At 38.0% G+C, this 19473-nt stretch overlaps 1 protein-coding gene across 1 annotated transcript in view; it reads left to right on the forward strand.

The window, feature by feature from the left end:
• FREM1 (FRAS1 related extracellular matrix 1) overlaps window positions 1-19473 on the forward strand; it is a 236825-nt gene that overhangs the window by 161190 nt on the left and 56162 nt on the right. The window contains exons 22-26 of the mRNA XM_034987965.1: window positions 2479-2675; window positions 6615-6837; window positions 11281-11425; window positions 15168-15309; window positions 17973-18168. Of these exons, the coding sequence (XP_034843856.1) occupies window positions 2479-2675; window positions 6615-6837; window positions 11281-11425; window positions 15168-15309; window positions 17973-18168 (903 nt within the window). The remainder of the gene's footprint in view (window positions 1-2478; window positions 2676-6614; window positions 6838-11280; window positions 11426-15167; window positions 15310-17972; window positions 18169-19473) is intronic.

Here is a 19473-nt window from a genome sequence, read left to right on the forward strand (position 1 = left end):
GGATACAAAATGATCATGAAAAGATCAGTTGTATTTCTCTACACCAATGATGAACTACCTGAAAAAGAAATAAAACGATTTCATTTACAATAGCATCAAAAACAATAAAATACTTAGGAATAAGTTTAACCAAGGAAGTGAAAGATTTATACACCCAAAACTGGAAGACATAGAATTGATGTCCTGATGGAAGAAATTGAAAAAGACACAAACAAATGGAAAGATATATTCATGAATCAAAAGTGTTAATGTTAAAATGTCCATACTACCCAAAGCCGTACTACCCATTCAAGGCAATCATGATCAAAATTCAAATGACATTTTTCACAGAAATAGAAAAATCAGTCCTAAAATTTCTATGGAACCTTGAGTTGCCAAAGCAATCTTGAGAAAGAACAAAGCTGGAGTCGTCATGTTTTCTGACTTCAAATTATATTACAAAGCTATAGTAATTAAAACAGAATGGTGTTGGCATAAAAACAGGCATGTAGCTCAATAGAACAGTATAGAGAGCTCAGAAGTAAGTCCACTCATATATGGTCATTAAATTTATGACAAAAGAGCCAAGAATATACAATGGGAAAAGGACAATAAATGGTGTTGGGAAAACTGGACAGCCATATGCAAAAGAATGAAAATGCACCATTATCTTACACCATGCAAAAAAATGAACTCAAAAATAGATTAAAGACCTGAGTGTAAAACCCAAGATCATAAAACTCCTACAAGAAGATATAGGTGGTAAACTCCTGGGTATTTGTCTTGGCAGTGGTTTTTTGGATTTGACACCAAAAGCAAAGATCAACAAAGTAAGACCATATCAAACTAAAAAAACTTCTACAGAACAAAAGAAACAATCAACAAAATGGAAAGGCAACTGCGGAATGGGAGAAAATATTTGTAAACCATATATCTGGTAAGGGATTAATACCTAAAATGTATAAGGTACTCTTACAGCTTAATAGCAAAGGAGCCCAAATAATCTGATTTAAAAATGGGCAGAAGACTTGAGTAAACATTTCTCCAAAGAAGACAAACAAATGGCAAACAGGTACGTGAAAAGGTGCTCAACATCACTCATCATCAGGGAAATGCCAATCTAAACCACAAAGAGGTATCACCTCCCATCTGTTAGAACAGCTCTTATCAAAAAGACAAGAGTAACAAATGCTGGTGAGGATGCGAAGAAAAGATAACATTGTGCACTGTTGGTGGGAATGTAAATTGGCACAGCCACTATGGAGATTCCTCAAAAAATTAAAAATAGAACTATCATGTGATCCAGCAATTCCACTTCTGGGTATATATCCAAAGGAAATGAAAACAGGATATCAAAGAAATATCGATACTCCCATGTTCATTGCACCGTTATTCACAATAGCCAACACATGGAAACAACCTAAGTGTCCATTGATGGGTGAATGGATAAAGAAAATGTGATATTAAATACATAATAGAATATTATTCAGCCATGACAAGGAAATCCTGCTATTTGCAACAACATATATGGACCTTGACGGCATTATGCTAAGTGAAATACATTAGGGAAAGACAAATACCGTATGATCTCACTTATATGTGGAATCTAAGACCATTGAACTCATAGAAACAGAGTAGAATAGTGGTTACCAGGGGCTGAAGGGTGGGAGAAATGGAGAGTTGCTGGTTGAAGGGTACAAACTTTTAGTTATAAGAGGAATAATTTCCAGGAAGCTAAGGTACAGCATGGTGACTATAATTAATGCTGTATTGTATACCTGAAAGTTAATTTGAGAGTAGAATTTTAATATTCTCACTATAAAAACTACAAAATGGTAATCACGTGAGGTGGATAATGTGTTAACTAAATCTTAAACCTACAATGTTATATGTCAGTTATATCTCAATAAAGCTGTGGGGAAAAGATTTATTGCATTAAAGGTACGCAGTTTGGCCTGTGACTTAATGCTCAACATAGAGCGTTTTTCTCTTTTGATTTAGGGCAATGTCAAAATACCAAAACAGCAGGTCAGCTAATTCCATTCAATCCAACCCGTCGCTTGATGTGTACGTCAAGTAGGCAGATGATTGACTGACTCTTGTTTTGCCTTTGTATGAAAGAGATAGTCTCTTTCTTACTCAAGCCTGCCAAGAACTATTTATATGGGGGCAGTGGTTTTAATCAAGGGAAGGTCTCTCTTACCTTTGTTCTAACTATATAAAGAACAGTCATGAAGTCCCTACACATTCTGGTTAGCAGTTATCGCCCTTCTGTTCTCTGTGCAAATTGTAATCCTCCCTTATGATTTATGGATATCTGTTTTTATGTTGATGGCTGAAAGACATTATAGTAACCCCTGATAGCTGATTCTTAGGTCAACTGCAATGATCTCTTATTTGCTTTTCTGAGAAATAAGCTATTGGGTTAAGGATTAAGAACCAGTAGCTTGGAAAAAAAATGTTTTTCTTATTTACCTGCTCCGTGTTGGTGTGCTCTAGGTTCGTTCCAGTGGAAAGACATGAAAGCATTGCATATTAACTATGTGCAGGCCAGGCATCTGAGGATGGAACCAACAGCTGACCAGTTCATGGTGTATGTCACAGATGGGAAGCGACGCTCCTTGGAGATACCATTTTACATTATCATCAACCCCACAAATGATGAAGTTCCTGACTTTGTAGTGCAGAATATTACTGTAAGAAAGACAACAGAATTTTCAATTTCTTCTTTTTATCATTTTTTAATTTTTTAAATCATTTTATGATTTTATTTTCACCTAATTCATTTACATTGGTCCAGGTGCACTTAATCCATTAAGTTGATAGGGAATGGGGAGAACAGTAACCTATATTATAGAATGCAATTACTTGAAAAATATTATTCTAATAATGGTGGTAATGATTATAACTGCAAACATAGAGAATTGCATGGTTGCAATTATAGTTGCATAGATATAGGATGGAGTACTTGCTAGGTCATAGGTAGTATTTCGAGTCCTTTACATGTGCTCATGTAAAGGCTTACAAGGCTTTTAGGGTGATGATATTATTATTGCCTTTTAGTAACTGAAAAAATGAGGCACAGAGAGGTTAACTGAGCGGCACAACATCACAGAGCTTGGAAATAGGTGGCACATAGGGAATGGTACATAGGGGATTTGCACCCAGGCAGTTTGATTCCATAGCATGCCCTCTTAACCTATGCTATAATGACAAGGACTCTTAATTCATATATATTAAGGCATCTTTTTATATCATTTTTTAAAGATTTATTTATTTTGAGAGAGAGCACATGAGCAGGGGGCAGAGGGAGAGGCAGAGAGAGAATCGTCAGGCAGACTCCGAGCTGAGTACAGAGCCTGATGGGGGCTTGATCTCACTACCCCAAGATCATGACCTGAGCCGAAACCAAGAGTCGGACACTTAACCGACTGAGCCACCCAGGCGCTTCTTCATATAGCTGTTTATAAGGATAGATGAAATGAAAAAAATACAATTTGAATCATTCTTTTTATGTAGTTTCTAGAACTATTTTTATATGATAATGTTTGTTAGTTTTATTTAAAAATTCAGATAGATAGTTAAAATGGCCATAAATATCTCTCCTCAGATAACACCTGTTGTCTTTAAAAACATAGTAATAAAAATATGTAGTTATACAAGTTAGAATATTGAGAAACATACACAATGAAATATAAAATATGACAGTCTCCCTCTTCAACAGACTCTACCCATAGCCACTGCCCATGATTTTTTTTTAGTAATTCCTCAAAAATAATTTGTGCACATGCCAGTGATGTGTATGTTTGTATGTGTGTATATATATGTCATATATATGCAATTTTTCTGTATTTACTTATAAATCAGGGATCATATTACACCTCCTACTCTCCACTTCTTAAAAAAACCTAATTATGTATATTGGAAACCTTTTCACATCAGCATATAATCTTTTAAAACAATTCTATTTTTTATATATGATTATTTAATTCAGACATAGGTACAGCAAATCTTGATTAAATGGATGAACACAGGCTTTGGAATTAAGAGGGACTTGGGTATTGCCATTTTCTGGTTGTAGGGTCTTGGATAAGTTATTTCTCTCTATACTTCTGTTTCGTTTCCTTATCTGCAAAATGTGTATCAGATCCTTAAGGTGTAACCATGATGATCAAGATGGTTAGGCACACACTAGTCCCTTAGTAAGTGGGTCCTATTTGTATTATTGTTATCTTTGCCATCTTTTTTCTGACCATTTACCAAAACCAGTATTATCTGTTCTGAAGCCATTATCTAGCCTTATTTGTCACTGAAAATTATCAGATTCTAAAGGCAAAAATCTTTATTTGACTTGAATTGTCTATTGACTCTTAATGGTACATGAGAGTCACTTTGTGAAGAAATTTAAGAGCCAGCTCGTACCCTTCCCTTTCCCTGGATGCATGGGGGTGCTCTGGAGAGCACGTCAGTAATTACGAGAGAGAGGAAGAACTCTGCAGATGATTCCTTCTATACCTACCTCTGTTGTCTTGTATCTACCTAGGGTTGGAGTTTCTGAAATAATTAGGCCGCCGGGAAATTGTCCCTTGCTCTTCTCTGAAAGTAATCATGCGTTTTACCTGTGCACTCCTTACAGAAGCTGTTGAAGAGTAACAGATACAGAGCCCCATGTGTTACGGGCAGAGCTGGCTTTAAGCTTCACGTGATTTTTAAAAATAGTCATACTTATTTTGCTTTCTTGTGGAAAAGTGCATTTATCTTGTAGACAGTCAAGCTTCCGTCAGGTTGGGCTGCAACTTGTAAAAAAAAAAAAAATAGGAGCTTTTAGTTTAAGGTATTCTAATCCATTTCAAACTGCTCTACTAGTGAGTTTCTGCATTTTGTGTGTTTTGATCTAAACCTTTTATTTAGGATCTCAGTAAACAAAAGGTGCAAAAAAAGAATCCCAATTTTTTCAATGAAATGTTCCAGTCATGTTGTGAAGTAATTTACCATATTATAAATGAGAAAGGTTGCCATATAGTTAGTCCAGGAGTCCTAAGCTTTATGAAGAAGGGTAATTAGAATACATTTTAGGTTGTTTTATTAAAATTGTTGGAGAAAAAGGCAAGTTACCATCAAAGATGATTTCATAATTATATCATTGCACATTAAATGATGATGCCATCTTAGTCTTTAATAAGTAAGGCCAGATACAAGAAAACCAGCATCATTTTCACCCAAGGATCAGAATGGCAAGTGATTCTTCTTCACGCAAGTGCATAGACAGACGCTAGTGACAGGAAGCCTCTCTCAGTGAGAGGCTGAAGAGAAAGGGCATTTTCACAAATCTAAACCATATGTATCCTTCAAGGCTAACGTGCTCACTCTGCCATGAAGACCTCCTGGTCTCCTCCACCCTTTTGCACTTCCTGTTTATCCATATTTAGTAGCATTAGATAATTTTCTTCCTTGCTTTATAATTACTGATGGACAGGCCTTCATGGTCTCATCTGACTTTGATTCTTTAGAATATTCGTATTCCCCACAGCACGAGGCCCAGTGCATTGCAGATTACCAATAAGCATCTGTTCAGTGTATACACTCTGATTATTTAGGTCTTGCTTTGTTTCAAAAGAGGAAACAAATATTTCTTTGTTCTCTTTATTCTTGCTGTGAGAAAAAGATCAAGACAGCTAGTCAAGTTCTAAATGGCTAGATCCTACTTGAGATGAATAACAGTTCTCTTTGTGTTTAAAGGATTATGACACCCGAAGTGGGGGGTGGGGGTAGGAGGAGGTGGTTCAGGAAAATTTGAGGCATGAGGATTGGGGAGAGGTGAGGGATCCAGAATTAAAATAAACACTATTATGCATACAGAGACATCCTTCTCGATTGTTGTTGATTGCAACTGAAATACAGAAGGTTTTCCCGCAGTGACAAAAATTAGAAACATAAAATACCCCCAGTGCATATAGCAGACATTCATACCATTTCTAAAGCAGAAACATAAGAATTGTGAAAGCAGCATGGTTCAGGAGGTTAAAATAACAGGTTAGGATCTGAAGGTGAAGGGTCTACCCTTAGTTTTATAGTTGAACTCTCTGACTTCCAGAAAGCAAGCATTCTTTTGATTGCTTTTCCCCTGACCTTTGAATTATGGGGAAAAAAGTGTGTGTGTGTGTGTGTGTGTGTGTATCTTTTGTCCTTTAGGGAAATGAATAAACTGCTTTGAAATCTTCAGAGAAAACCTGAGAGAGATTAATAGATTTATTCTTTTCTTCTAAGCTCATGTTAAACCAACCATTTCTTTTTTTTTTTTTTTAAAGATTTTATTTATTTATTAGACAGAGATAGCGAGAACAGGAACACAAGCAGGGGGAGTGGAAGAGAGAGAAGCAGGCCTCCCACCAAGCAGGGAGCCCGATGCGGGGCTTGATCCCAGGACCCTGGGATCATGACCTGAACTGAAGGCAGATGCTTAATGACTGAGCCACCCAGGCGCCCCAAAACAGCCATTTCTTTTAAGGACTCATTACACACACATTTCATAGAAAATTTGCAATAGGATATCTTAAAATTATTTCTTTTGAGCCATTTGCTAAAAGACAAATTTTATTTCGACACAGCTGACTTTCTGACTTGTTTTCGCTTAGGTGTGTGAGGGTCAGATGAAAGAACTGGATTCCTCCATCATCAAAGCTGCTGATCTAGATGTTCCCAAGGACCCTTTGCTGTTCAGCATCACTCATAAACCACGCCATGGCCTCCTCATCAATGGGGTGCTTAGCAAAGACTTTCCTCAAAATAAGCAGCCTGTCAACCCTGGCCAGAAGCATGAACTTGTTCAGAACTTTTCCTTGGAACTTCTCAAGAATGGTAGATCATGTTCCACTTCTATTCATTTATTGTTGATGATTTAATAATTTAGCCCAGAAAAGATAATAATAAGCCTCAGATACAGGAAGTGAAGAAATGGCATTCAACTACTTTATTCATTTATCCCTCAAGGGTTTTCTTTGAGCTCTGGATTAATGTAGGGCATGGAGCCTCAGTTACAGATAGTGGGTAGTTAAAAAGGAATTAATATGTTTTCTTTCACTTTGGGAGCATCACTAAAAATGATATTTGTGGGGTGCCTGGGTGGCTCAGTCGGTTAAGTGTCTGACTCTTGATTTTGGCTCAGGTCATGATCTCATGGTTGTGGGATCGAGCCCTGTGTTGGGCTCTGCACTTAGCAGGGAGTCTGCTTGACATTCTCTCTCTCTTCTCCCTCTACACCTCCCCCTGCTCATGCTCTCTCTCTCTCAAATAAATAAATCAATCTTTAAAGAAAATGATACTTGTGATTTTGGGTATTTTAGCTTCAACTTTTTCATGTCATAATAAAAAATTCCTTTTTAAAACTACTGAGATCATGGATCTAACTTTGAAGAGATTTGTCGGCCAAAATTTCTATGTTTGAAAGGAGTATAGAACCACATATAATAACTCATTATTCTCTGTGGAGATAATTTGTTCTTTAAGGAAATGACACACTGGAAGAGCAGCCTGAATTATATTTTAATTACTCTTTTAAAAAAATCAATTTTTATCCCATTTTCCAAATATAAACATACTTTCAAATATTGGGGAAAGGGTGATTCTAGAATCACTGCCTACTCTCACTCTCTTTCCTGCCTTCACATATTGTTTCCCCAACCTGAGCCCCGTTTGCTGGGTCAGCCCACACCGTGCCTTCAGAACCAGGTAACCTCTGACCTCCCTGAGGAGCCTCCCCAACCCCCACCCACCCACCAGGCACTCCAGACCTTCCCTTTCCTGTCTTGGCTCCATCCAGCATGGGTTTAGCACCTTTCTCTGTCTACATTTTCCCCATTCCCCAACCAGGGTAAGCGCTCTGTCCCATAGTTTATTTTGCAATAGTTGCGCCGCATCGTGTCACGTTGGAGTTTGAAAAGTTAATTCATGTATTTCTCAGTTTTTATCAGTTGCCAAGAAACAAACTCTGGGACTTAAGTGATGACATTACCAAATCAATAACCATGTGTATCAAATAATACAATATGTTGTTACAGTGTTTTTCTTTTCAAATTTAAGACAAAGGAAAAGGAATAATAATTCAAATTTTAGTCTCAAGAAAGTCTGTTTTTTTAATTTGGTTAAATATTTTTATTTATTATATTATTAGGTTAAATAAGCATGCATATTGTGTGAAGTTTGCACTATACAATGATTTTGAAGAAAAAATAAATGGTTTACATAAATTAATACTTTGGTCAATGACTTGGTGACATTCTCAGAGATTAGATTTTCAACTTTGTTTTTGACTCATTTATGGCTACATTTTTAAAAAACTTTAGTATATTCTCACATACATCCCCCCACCCCAAACATACAGGACTTATAAAACTGCAGCCACATTATATAATCTTTTTTTTTCCTTATCAACTATAAGAAACTTCTTACTTTTTAGGTGCTGATTGAAAACATGGTTTGCAATAATTCCAGCTTTTCATTGCATGGACATACTGCACTGTAATTTTATACAACTGTCTTCTGTTTTTAAATATGCAGATAGCTTTTCATTTCTTGATATTACACATAAACATATTTTACGTATATTTTTGTAACATAAATCTTAGTCCACATCTCTTAGAATTTTTTTGGCATAAATTTTTATAATGAAATTACTTAGTAAAAAAGGTGAGTGTTTATAATACTTTTAGGGAAAAATTGCCATTCCATGATATGCATGAGCATGCCTATTTTCCTAGTCAAGAATGGATATTTTTTAAAACTCTTGTGTATTTGCTAGTCAATAGCAGTCTCTCATTGTTATCTTAATTTGAAATTCTTAAATTATGAGTAAGATTTACCATACTTTCGTGACCATCTATGTTTCACCTTTTGTAAATTGCTTGATCATGTCTCTTGCTCATTTTTCCATTGATTTATATTAACTTATAAGAGATCATTAAATACTGATGCTTCACATTTTGGTCACATATATTACAGGTAAGTTTTTCTCTGTTCTATTTGCCTTTTAATTCATGTTCTTAAGTACAGAAATCACAAATTATAAGTGGCAAAATTTATCATTATTTTTCTTCACATTTTTTTCTTTTGTTTTTGTATTAGGAAGATGTTCTACATTCAGAAATAAAATATTTACTTGTATTTTCTTCCAATCTTTTAAAAGAGCTTTATTGAGATATAATTCCCATGCCATAATATCCACCCCTTTAAAGCCTCCCATTCAGAGGTTTTTAGTACATCCATCATCATGATCAATTTTAGAACACTTTCATTATCCCCGAAACGAAATACCATACTCATTAGCAGTCATTCTTATCTCTTTCTTCCTCAACCCTTGGCAACCCGTAACGTATTTTTTGTCTCTATAGATTTGTCTATTCTGACATTTCAGAATCATATAAATAGAATATATGACCTTTTGTAACTAGTCTCTTTTATTTAACATAATGTTTTCAAGATTCATCCATATTGTAGCATGAGTCAGTACTATGCCATTCCTTGTTATTGCCAAATAATATTCCATTGTATGGACATATCACATTTATTTAATCTGCTCATCAGTTGATGGATATTTGGGTCACTTCCACTTTTTTTTTTTTAAGATTTTATTTATTTGTCAGAGAGAGAGAGAGGAGGGAGCCCAAGCAGAGGGAGTGGCAGGCAGAGGGAGAAGCAGACTCCCAGGTGAGCAGGGAGCCCGATGCAGGACTTGATCCCAGGACACTAGGATCATGATCTGAGCCGAAGGCAGATGCTTAACCAACTGAGCCACCCAGGTGTCCTGTCACTTCCACTTTTGACTGTGAACATTCATGTATACGTTTTTGTATGGATATACACTTTCACTTCTCTTGGGTGTGTATCTAGGAGTGGAATTGCTGGGTCATATGATAACTCTATGTTTAACATTTTGAGGAATTGCCAAACTGTTTTCCAAAGTAATGATATCAGTTTACATTCCTACCAGTAATGTATGAGAGTTCCAGTGTCTATGCATCCTCACCAACGTTTGTTACTGCCTCTTTTTTTATGATAGCCATCCTAGTGGGTGTGAGATAATATCTCATTGTGATTTTGATTTCATTTCCCTAATAGCTAATAGTGTTGAGCACCTTTTAATGAGTTCATTGGCTATTTGTTTATGTTCTTACATGGAAAGAGAACATATTGTCTATGTTCTTTGGAAAAATGTCTACTCAAATCTTTTGCCAATTTTGTAATTGGATTGTTTTTTATCATTGAGTTGTAAGAGTTCTTAGTGTATTTGGAATACTAGACCCTCCCTTATCAGGTATCTGATTTGTAAATATTTTCTCCAGTTCTGTGGACTGTTGTTTTGCTTCCTTGATAGTATCATTTGCAGCCCCCAATTTTTAATTTTGATGAGATCTAAATTATCTGCCTTTTTAAATTTTGTTTTGTTGTGGTCACTTGTGCTTTTGGTGTCTTATCCAGAAACCATTGCCTAACTCAAAGTCACAAAGATTTACTCATGTTTTCTTCTAACAATTTTTCTAGTTCAGCTCTCACATTGAGGTCTATCATCCATTTTGAGTTAATTTTTGTATGTAGTGTGAGGTAGGGATCCAACTTCATTCTGTTGCCTATGGTTTTTGAGTTATCCCAGCACTACTTATTGAAAAGACCACTCTTTCCCCATTGAACAGTTTTTGTGCTCTTGATGAGAATCAGTTGCTTGTAAATGTATGGGGTCATTTCCGGACTCTCTTCTATTAGATTAATCTACATGTCTATTCTATGCCAGTTCCACACTGTCTTGATTACTGTAGTTTTGTAGTAAGTTTTGAAAATGAGAAATGTGAGTCTCCAACTTTGTTCTTTTTCAAGATTGTTTTGGCTATTCTGAGTCTCTTGCATTTTCATATGAATGCTATGTAGGTTTTTGAAAAGTAGTTTTATATTTAAGTTTTTCTTCATCTAGAATTTATTTTAGTTACTGGCTTGAGGTAGGTATCTAACTATAATTTTCTCCAAGTAATGAACCACTGTTCTCATATAGTTTATTAGGTAATATATGCTTTCCTCACTGATTTCTAAAAAAAAAATCCTTATCAAGTACTTAAGTGTTTAAATAGGAATTTTTAACAAATTAAGAGGGCAGTCTTACTTCATAAAACAGTTTAATTTCACCCTATTGCACTGATTAATGAACTCTTGCTGATACCAATACCTTGGAAATTAAAAAAGATTATGTGTGTTTTGAAATGGCTTAATCATAAGAAAGATTTACTTTCTCTCTCTTTTTCCCCCCCCTTCTTCCAGGACTGAAGTTGATGTATGTGCATGATGACTCAGAGAGCCTTGCTGATGACTTTACAGTCCAGTTGTCAGATGGGAAACATAAGATATTAAGAACAATTTCAGTGGAGATCACCCCAGTTAATGATGAGAAACCAATGCTGAGCAAGTAAGCTCCCTGGAAAGATTCCCTTTCAGATGTTCTAGAAAATTCTGAGATCTGGAAGACTAGGTACAAATGTCATGTCTGTCTTCCAGGGAGAAACAAGTCTCTGACAGCTCCTGTCTATCACAACTTGTCCCACCTACTCAGACACCTAGAACTTCTATTGCAAATGTTAGATAATGTAACATCTCCCTAACAGTTCTTAAATTCACCCTTTAATTTTTTTATTTTCCTCTAAAAGTTCTAGTTAGTTGTAAATAATTAAGAAAGACTGAACCTACTGTATGGAATGAACAGTGTACTGGGTATTTAAATACCTGTGTACACACCCACCAAAGAGCAGTAGATGTATAGACTTAACTAAAGTGTGATAATATTAACAGCAGACAGTCCTCTCTGTGGGTTTGACCAAACTTTTAACCAAGAGTGGCTGAGGGAAACGTACAAATTCCATTGCTTTCATCGTCTGGTTATTTCATGATCCACCAGTCCTCTATGTTCCATTGGGATCAATACTCCCTTGCCACCTGATATCAAAGTGATCACTTAAATGATCATTTAAAAATTCTGAGGTAATTAATTGCAGACCATCTTGGTATCTCCCTCTGTAGTTGATCAGTTCGATCATAGGGTACAGAGGTCTTTATCAGTTCCATTTCTGTAGCTCCAGCCATTGCTCGCATTACTGACCACCATACACAACTGTATAAGGGTAAAGCTTGAGGATGCCCAGCTGTCTGGTGCTGGGCACAGAGAAGTGTCTGTTTCTTCTGATGATAGTTTTTTGGAAGGTTGCATCTCAGACATCAGTTCCACTAAAAGTCTGCAGCCGGACTTTCTGTTTTCTATGATCTAGCTGGACTGTTGGACTGGGATGACCTTGATTTATAAAGATGAAAATAGGAAGGGTATTGTGGCATGATGAAACCTCTTTCTGATGGCCTCACTGTATCTAAGAGGAAGGGAGGTGCAGACGGGTGTTATATTAAGTGCTTACTCTGTGACAGATGCTGTATTGGCTCTTCTAACAGACATTTCTTTAAATCCTCACCACAATTATGGGAAGTAGGTATTATTATCCTTGCTGAGAAAACTGAGACCGGACAGGTCAAATAACGGGGCACTCACTCAACACTGACTTCCTATTCTGTGCTGCGTTCTTGCTAGTAAACTGGCTGGCATAGTTTCATCGGCAGAATCACCGAATCTCCTTCAGCTCTACTTCCAAATCCCTCCTCTTTCTTTCTTTTCTTTTTTGCCCCTCTCTCCTGTGGAGCGGAAGTTGTATTCCCTCTTCTTTCACTTTCACGTGTGTCCTCTCGCTTCCTCCCAGGATGTGCTCCATGACTTTCTTCTCTTGCATCTCCAGCCTCTCCCTTCTTATTCCTTCTGCTAACAAGACACAGGGATATAATTAGTGGTGAAGAGAGCCGATTCTGGAGCCAGATTGCCTTGGTTCAGCCACTAACCAGTTGTGTGGCCTCGAACATGTCACTTCACCTCTTTGTCAACCTCTTTGTAAGTGGGGATAGTAACAGTATCCTCTTCATAGGGTGGTTGCAAAGATTAAATGAATTAAAATACATAAAAGTGCTTGAAAGACTGGCTAGTACACAGGAAGTGCTTCTAAGTGCTACTTATTATCATTATTAGCAGCTATTCTCACCCTAAAGCCACAAAGATGACCCAGTTCCTCATTTATTTCAGTGCCAAACTATTTGGAGGAATAGCTTGCTCTTTGTCCATTTCTGCCCAACCTCCCCCTCTTTATTAAAGCTGCTCCCTTAAAATTTACCCTTGGCCTTCCTACTGAGTTGAACGGCTCGTCTGTCCTTGCTGGACCTTGTTAGAGCCTTTGACTCCATTTCTTTGCTACTCCTTTTAGATGCTGTAGTAGATGCTTTCGGGTCTCTGGGTCGTGCTCCCTCAGTCCCCCCCGTGACTGTAGTTGCTGTTGTCCTGGAACACACCAGGCTCACTGTCAGGGTCACATTACCAGTGCCTCTATGCATCGCTGAGCTTGTCCTGTGCCTCAGGGCTTTCTGTGAAGCTCATTTGGCCCGAGTGCAGACACAGCAGAAAACACTGACGGTAGCTCTCAACCTGTAGGAGCTAGTGCATAAATAAATGTCCCACACTCCCATCCTTCAGAAACACAATTAAAAAAAAATATTTTATTTTATTTATTTTATTTATTTGAGAGAGAGCGCGAGCACGGGCAGAGAGGAGAGGGAGAAGCAGGCTCCATCCCAGGACCCCGGGATCATGACCTGAGCTGAAGGCAGACACTTAACTGACTGAGCCACCCAGGTGCCCCAGAAGCACAATTTGAAGCATATTCTATATGATTCTTCAAAGGATTCCCAGCGGCACTGAGCCCCATAGTCGTAAAAACACCTTTTGTTGCCTTATTCCTCCTTCCCTGTCTTGCTCCTCACTTCTCTCTCTTGCTTCCTGGGATCACTTCGCAAATAAATGACCTGCACCACGGTCCATGTCCCATGGTCCCTTTCAGGGTAACTCAGACTATGACATACTTTCTTCTCCTTTGGCCCCTCTCATATCTAAATCTGACACTTTTCTTCCTACCAAACTCCTTATCTTCTTCATTACAGTGGCCTCCTTCCTGTTTTGATTAATCTGTTTCTATTAATGGCACCATTCATCTCCAGAATCAACCAGTCAACTGCTTCGTTGGCCTTCTAGAGTAATGGGATTCATATTCTCTAGGAAAGAGGTGGGCAAAAACCACCTCCTCCCGCCAGGGGAGATGTCAGTCCTGCAGAGGCAAGAAAGTCACCAAGTAAAAGAGGTTAGAACTGAGGTGTCTGGGCTTTCGCTTGTCAGCAGGAACATGGAAGGCTATTGGAATGCCAGTTGATGCTACTGAAATGTCCTTTATCTGTATCCTGAGGAAACTTCACCAGTTTTCATCAGAAACCAAACTGTCAAGTTGGACAGCGTTTGGCCATGTGTGGTAACCAAAACCGAAAGCTAGAAACAGAGGTGGAAAGAAATCCCTTCCTCACTTTGGTGAGACCAGGGAAAATGGCTATATTGGCTGGGAGAGGAATAGCACGAGAGGGGACTTGCAAAGCCACAATAGCAATATTTATGGTAGAAACAGCAGTTGCTCATCCCAGCCCCATCTTCAGGATGCCAGGGGCTAACCTGGCAGCTGTAGTATTTGGAAAAGATCAGTCACTGTGAAGAGAACACTCACTACCTGGAACGTTACCAGGGAAAGGGAGGGTAATGTAGAGGGCCATGGATTGCCTAAGTATCACCAAACTCATAATGGTGCTTCATAAAGGCTACCAGAACCCCAGTGGCTAAGCCATTTAATCTTTAAGTAAGTTTTTATCTGTAAAATTTGAATGATAATATCTTGCTTACTTATGTCACAGATCTGTTGTTGTAGCCAGTGAAATATTGGAAATAAAATCATTCTGTTAAATAAATTACAATATAAAATGGTGTAGGTCAATGCACAGAAACAATCAGAAGTACTTAGTTACTTCACACCACATTCATTGTTGCTGACTGATTGTCTTTTAGGACTTTCATGGGTAAAGCGAAATGAGAGCCTGTTTCACGAGTCTGACTCTGCATTTGCAGTACTTTGCATAGGGAATAGCATTTCCTAATTGTTGAAGATTGGGAAATGTAATGGTCGTTGTGAATGACCCCTGCGAAAGCAATGCCTTCTATTTTCCTATCAACTTAGACATCTTCCTTTTTACAGGAAGGCTGAAATGACAGTGAAAATGGGCGAAACTCGTATTATTTCTAGTGCCGTTCTTTCAGCCATAGATGAAGACTCACCCAGGGAGAGGATTTACTATTTTTTTGAAAGGCTTCCCCAAAATGGGCAGCTTCAACTCAAGGTTAGTGGCCTTTTTACTTTTATTTTTCAAAACTAATGTAGCAGGTATAAATTTTCTTAGTACGCAGATTTCTATAACTGGGTTTATTCTCCAATAGCCACATTTTGCCCAGAGGTAGAAAATTTAATTTTCTTAGTTTGGGGTGAACTCACACCATGCTAAATTTTCTTACTCAACTCAGGGTAAATTCAATCAGTATTAAGGTTCTTCATTGTTCCCTCTTCCCCGGAATCGAACCTAAATTTCGGGAGAGGGGGTGATGGGGGTAAAGCAAGTTGTCTAATTGCTGATGAGAACCAGGCATCCTTTGAGATATCTTAATTCCCCACAGATTTAAAAAAATTTTCAAATAGACTCTGTAGAGCACTTGTTGTGGATATTAACAACCTGATTCTAAAGTTTGTGAGGAGAAGCAAAAGGCACAAAATAGTGAACAAAAAGGAGAATAGAGTTAAAGGAACAGGACTGCCTGGCTTTAGGACTCACTATAAAGCTGCATTAATTCAGGTAGTGTGGTTCTGATGAAAGAACAGACGAATAGATCAATGGAATAGAATAGAGAGCCCGGAAGTAGACCCTCACAAAAATACAGTCAACAGATCTTTGGCAAAAATACAGTGGAGAAAAGACAGTCTTTTCACAAATGGTGCTCACCAGTCTGATTCAGACTGTGTGGTTGATGCCCAAGGAGTAGCCCAACACACAGGACAGATCAGTCATTTGAAAAGGTCCCATGAGTAATCCATCAAAATGTTTGTTTGAATGATGGATGAAGGCTAGCAACAACCACCACCAACCATCCCCAATGTGATTATTTGACTGAATGCTTAACTTTTAATATAATGTCGACACAGTCGTAGAAGAGCAGCAAGGATTCATTCTGCGTGGAACAGCTTGATTATCTTAGATCGTAGGCACCATAGAGAATCAGAGTGAAGAGCAATCACTGATTTAAATTGAGGTACAGCTGTGTCCTTATTTCATTTCAAAGAGTAATGAAGCAGAAATGCAGTGAGAGCTCACACATTTGGGTAGCATGGGAAGCGAAGTATTTTGGGTATGTGAAAATCCAGATGGGTCCAGGTTCCCAGTATGGCGCCACGTAGTTCTCTCCCAGCTCCCTTGGGCTTGGCCAAGCCTCTCCGAGACCAGAGACCAGGACTCTAGGACTCCTGGACTTTCTCAAGCGTTCTTATGTTCTTGTTGACCTTCCTTAGTTTGCCCCACCTTGAATCTGACTCTTATTTTTTTCCTCTTTGGGGGCTTGTAAATGATTTTGTCAAGTTGGCGCCGGCATTTGGGAGTGCAAATGGGGAATTGCATGGAGATGAGAGACAGGAAAAGCTATCTTCTTCTGTATTTACTTTTCAGGAAGATTGCAAAAGAAAAAAGTTAAATAGAATTGCAGGCTGTCCAGTTTAAAACCCAAAAGAGACCGTTTTAAAAATAAATCTGCAAATAGATCTTAGGATGGAAACACATAATGACCTTAAATATTACAACATAACTAACTTTTACCCAGTGAGCACTGGGACAGAACATACCTCCGTACAAACATCAGATGAGCAGAAATATTAAAGAGGAGGAAACTTTATCAAATAGGACGTGAAGAGAAGTGGTAACACAATGAGGAGAGGAGAGGGCGAAGCCTTTTTGCCAGGAACTGGGAGTCTGTGGAATAATGTGTCAGAGGAAAGAAAAAAACAAAAAACAAAAAACAAACCAAGGATTTAAATTTCTATTTTAATGTGTCTTAAACCAAACAAGGAAAAGTACAAGATAATATTGTACAGTAAGTTTGTAAGATGACATTTTTCTTGAATTATGTCAAGTGACTTTCATGAGCTGTTCTTAGGGAAAGTTATGTATCTTCAGAGAATAACAAGAAAATGATTATAAATCAGATACAGATTTATTATGTTTCGAATACTCTCAGTTGTCAGTTCCCCCTATCATAAGAACCTCTTTTAATTGAGAATACCACAATTTCTGTGCTGAGTTTGGTACAGAATATATGCTGGACTGATGTTAGCTTGTTTTTAGAAGATTCTGATAAAAAATAAAATAAGATATTTGCAGTTACATTTTTTGGCTGACTCAAGATATAAACAGAGGGAATGATTTGGGATCTTGATAATTTTCTTTAGGCTTCAGTAAAGGCTGCAAAATGTGCTGGGAGTAAATATATTCGTTCTGTTTGTTTTGTCTATTTCAGATAAGCCCAGTGATAAACCAGTTTTAAAAAATAAGTTTGATTAATTGTATAATGATAGGAACTAAAAAAAAGGAACCCTCAAGTGAAACATTTAATTTTTAAAGAATCAATTTCAGGAGCTCGATTACCCACCTGCTCTCATTAATTGGAATATTTAATCAGCTATGATTGCTCATGATAAATTCCTTGGAAGTAGCAGCGCTGTTGAACTGCCACATGACTATCAAAAATCTTTTGGTTGGAGGTAGTTTTTTCCCAAGGTCTTAATTCGTTTTAATGTATTTCTTTGAAAGGAAAAAAATAAGGTGAAATGGCAAAAAAAAATTGCATCTGGAGTTTCGCTGAAATATCATTTCTATTGGAGGCTTACAGGGGGTATGGAAAATGTCCACTAACATGGCTGGGAAAGAAAAAACACGGGCGGCTGACTAACTCTGGCACCTTTCAGATAGGGAGGAACTGGATCCCTCTCTACCCTGGCATGAAATGCACTCAGGAGGAAGTGGATCTGAACTTGCTCAGATACACACATACCGGGGCGATGGATTCCCAGGACCAAGACATCTTCACCTTCTACCTCTGGGATGGTGACAACAGATCACCAGCATTTGACTGTCACATCACCATCAAGGATATGGGAAAAGGTAAAAGCATCTCTCTCAAGGTTTTTTGGGACCAAGTTTTATAACCAGAAGGGAGCTGATGTAAGCACTCAAAGGTTTTCGACTAATTCCCTTCCTCCCTCCTTCCCTCCCTCCCTCGCTCGCTTCCTTCCTCCCTTCCTCCCTTCTTTCCTTCCTCCCTTCCTCCCTTTCTTCCATCCATCCATCCATCCATCCATCCATCCATCCATCCATCCATCCATCCATCCTTTCTTCCCCCACTCTTGTTCTCCCTACCTCCCTCTCTTTTTGCCTTTCTTTCTTCCATCCTTTGTATCTGAAATTCCATCATTTATGATTTGCTTCCCTGACTTCTCACCTGCTCTGCCAGGCAGCTATGAGATTCATGAGAGTAGCCCATCTATTTGTTGTTTTTAGAATTTCAGAAGGCCTATTGGAAATCCAGCCTTGCCCACAACATGGCAGCACAGGCTGCTTTAAGAGTCAGGGTTTTCTGCTATAAGTAACATTTTACCAAATCAATGTGATAACTCTAATTTTATTTTCAGGAAGAGAGTTGTTACTTGAAAATGAAGTTTCAGGGGCGCCTGGGTGGCTCAGTTGGTTAAGCGACTGCCTTCGGCTCAGGTCATGATCCTGGAGTCCCGGGATCGAGTCCCGCATCGGGCTCCCTGCTCAGCGGGGAGTCTGCTTCTCCCTCTGACCCTCCCGACCCTCCCCCCTCTCATGCTCTCTCTCTCTCAGTCTCTCTCTCTCAAATAAATAAATAAAATCTTTAAAAAAAAAAAAGAAAATGAAGTTTTAGAGGAAAAGCACTTCCAATATAATAATAAAAAGAAATATACATTTTAAAATTTAAAAATCACAAAAAGGAACTTTGTCACTGAAAAGGTTAGACTGTTGCTCTTTTCACTGTGAAAGTGCTAATACCAACTCTTCTGGGGACAAGGGAGAACATGATGAGATACAAAGCTGCTCTTGAATTAAGCAGACCCATTGGTATAATAGGACTCAGCAGCATATAAATGGTAGAAGGAGGGGGGTGAAAAAAAATACTGGGAGGGAAGCTCAACAAGGCAAAGTGTAAGCCCTTGATACCCATCTGTCACTACCTCATAATGTTGCTTAGAGTTTATGTGAAGAAGGTACGTTCATTTCTTGTTCATCTGTATCATCCCAGAATCTCTATATTCTTAGGACCAAGCATATTCTTGGATCTTCAGTGCATTCTTGATTGACAAAATTACAATTATCCTGAATCTTTCTCTTTTTAGTTTCAGTCAGCTTGATCGATTTTGAGATGTTTATTTGGGGTTCTAAAATAAC

Source organism: Mirounga leonina, unplaced genomic scaffold, assembly GCF_011800145.1.
Source record: "Mirounga leonina isolate KUSES-001 unplaced genomic scaffold, KU_Mleo_1.0 Mir_447, whole genome shotgun sequence".
Lineage (NCBI taxonomy): Eukaryota > Metazoa > Chordata > Mammalia > Carnivora > Phocidae > Mirounga > Mirounga leonina.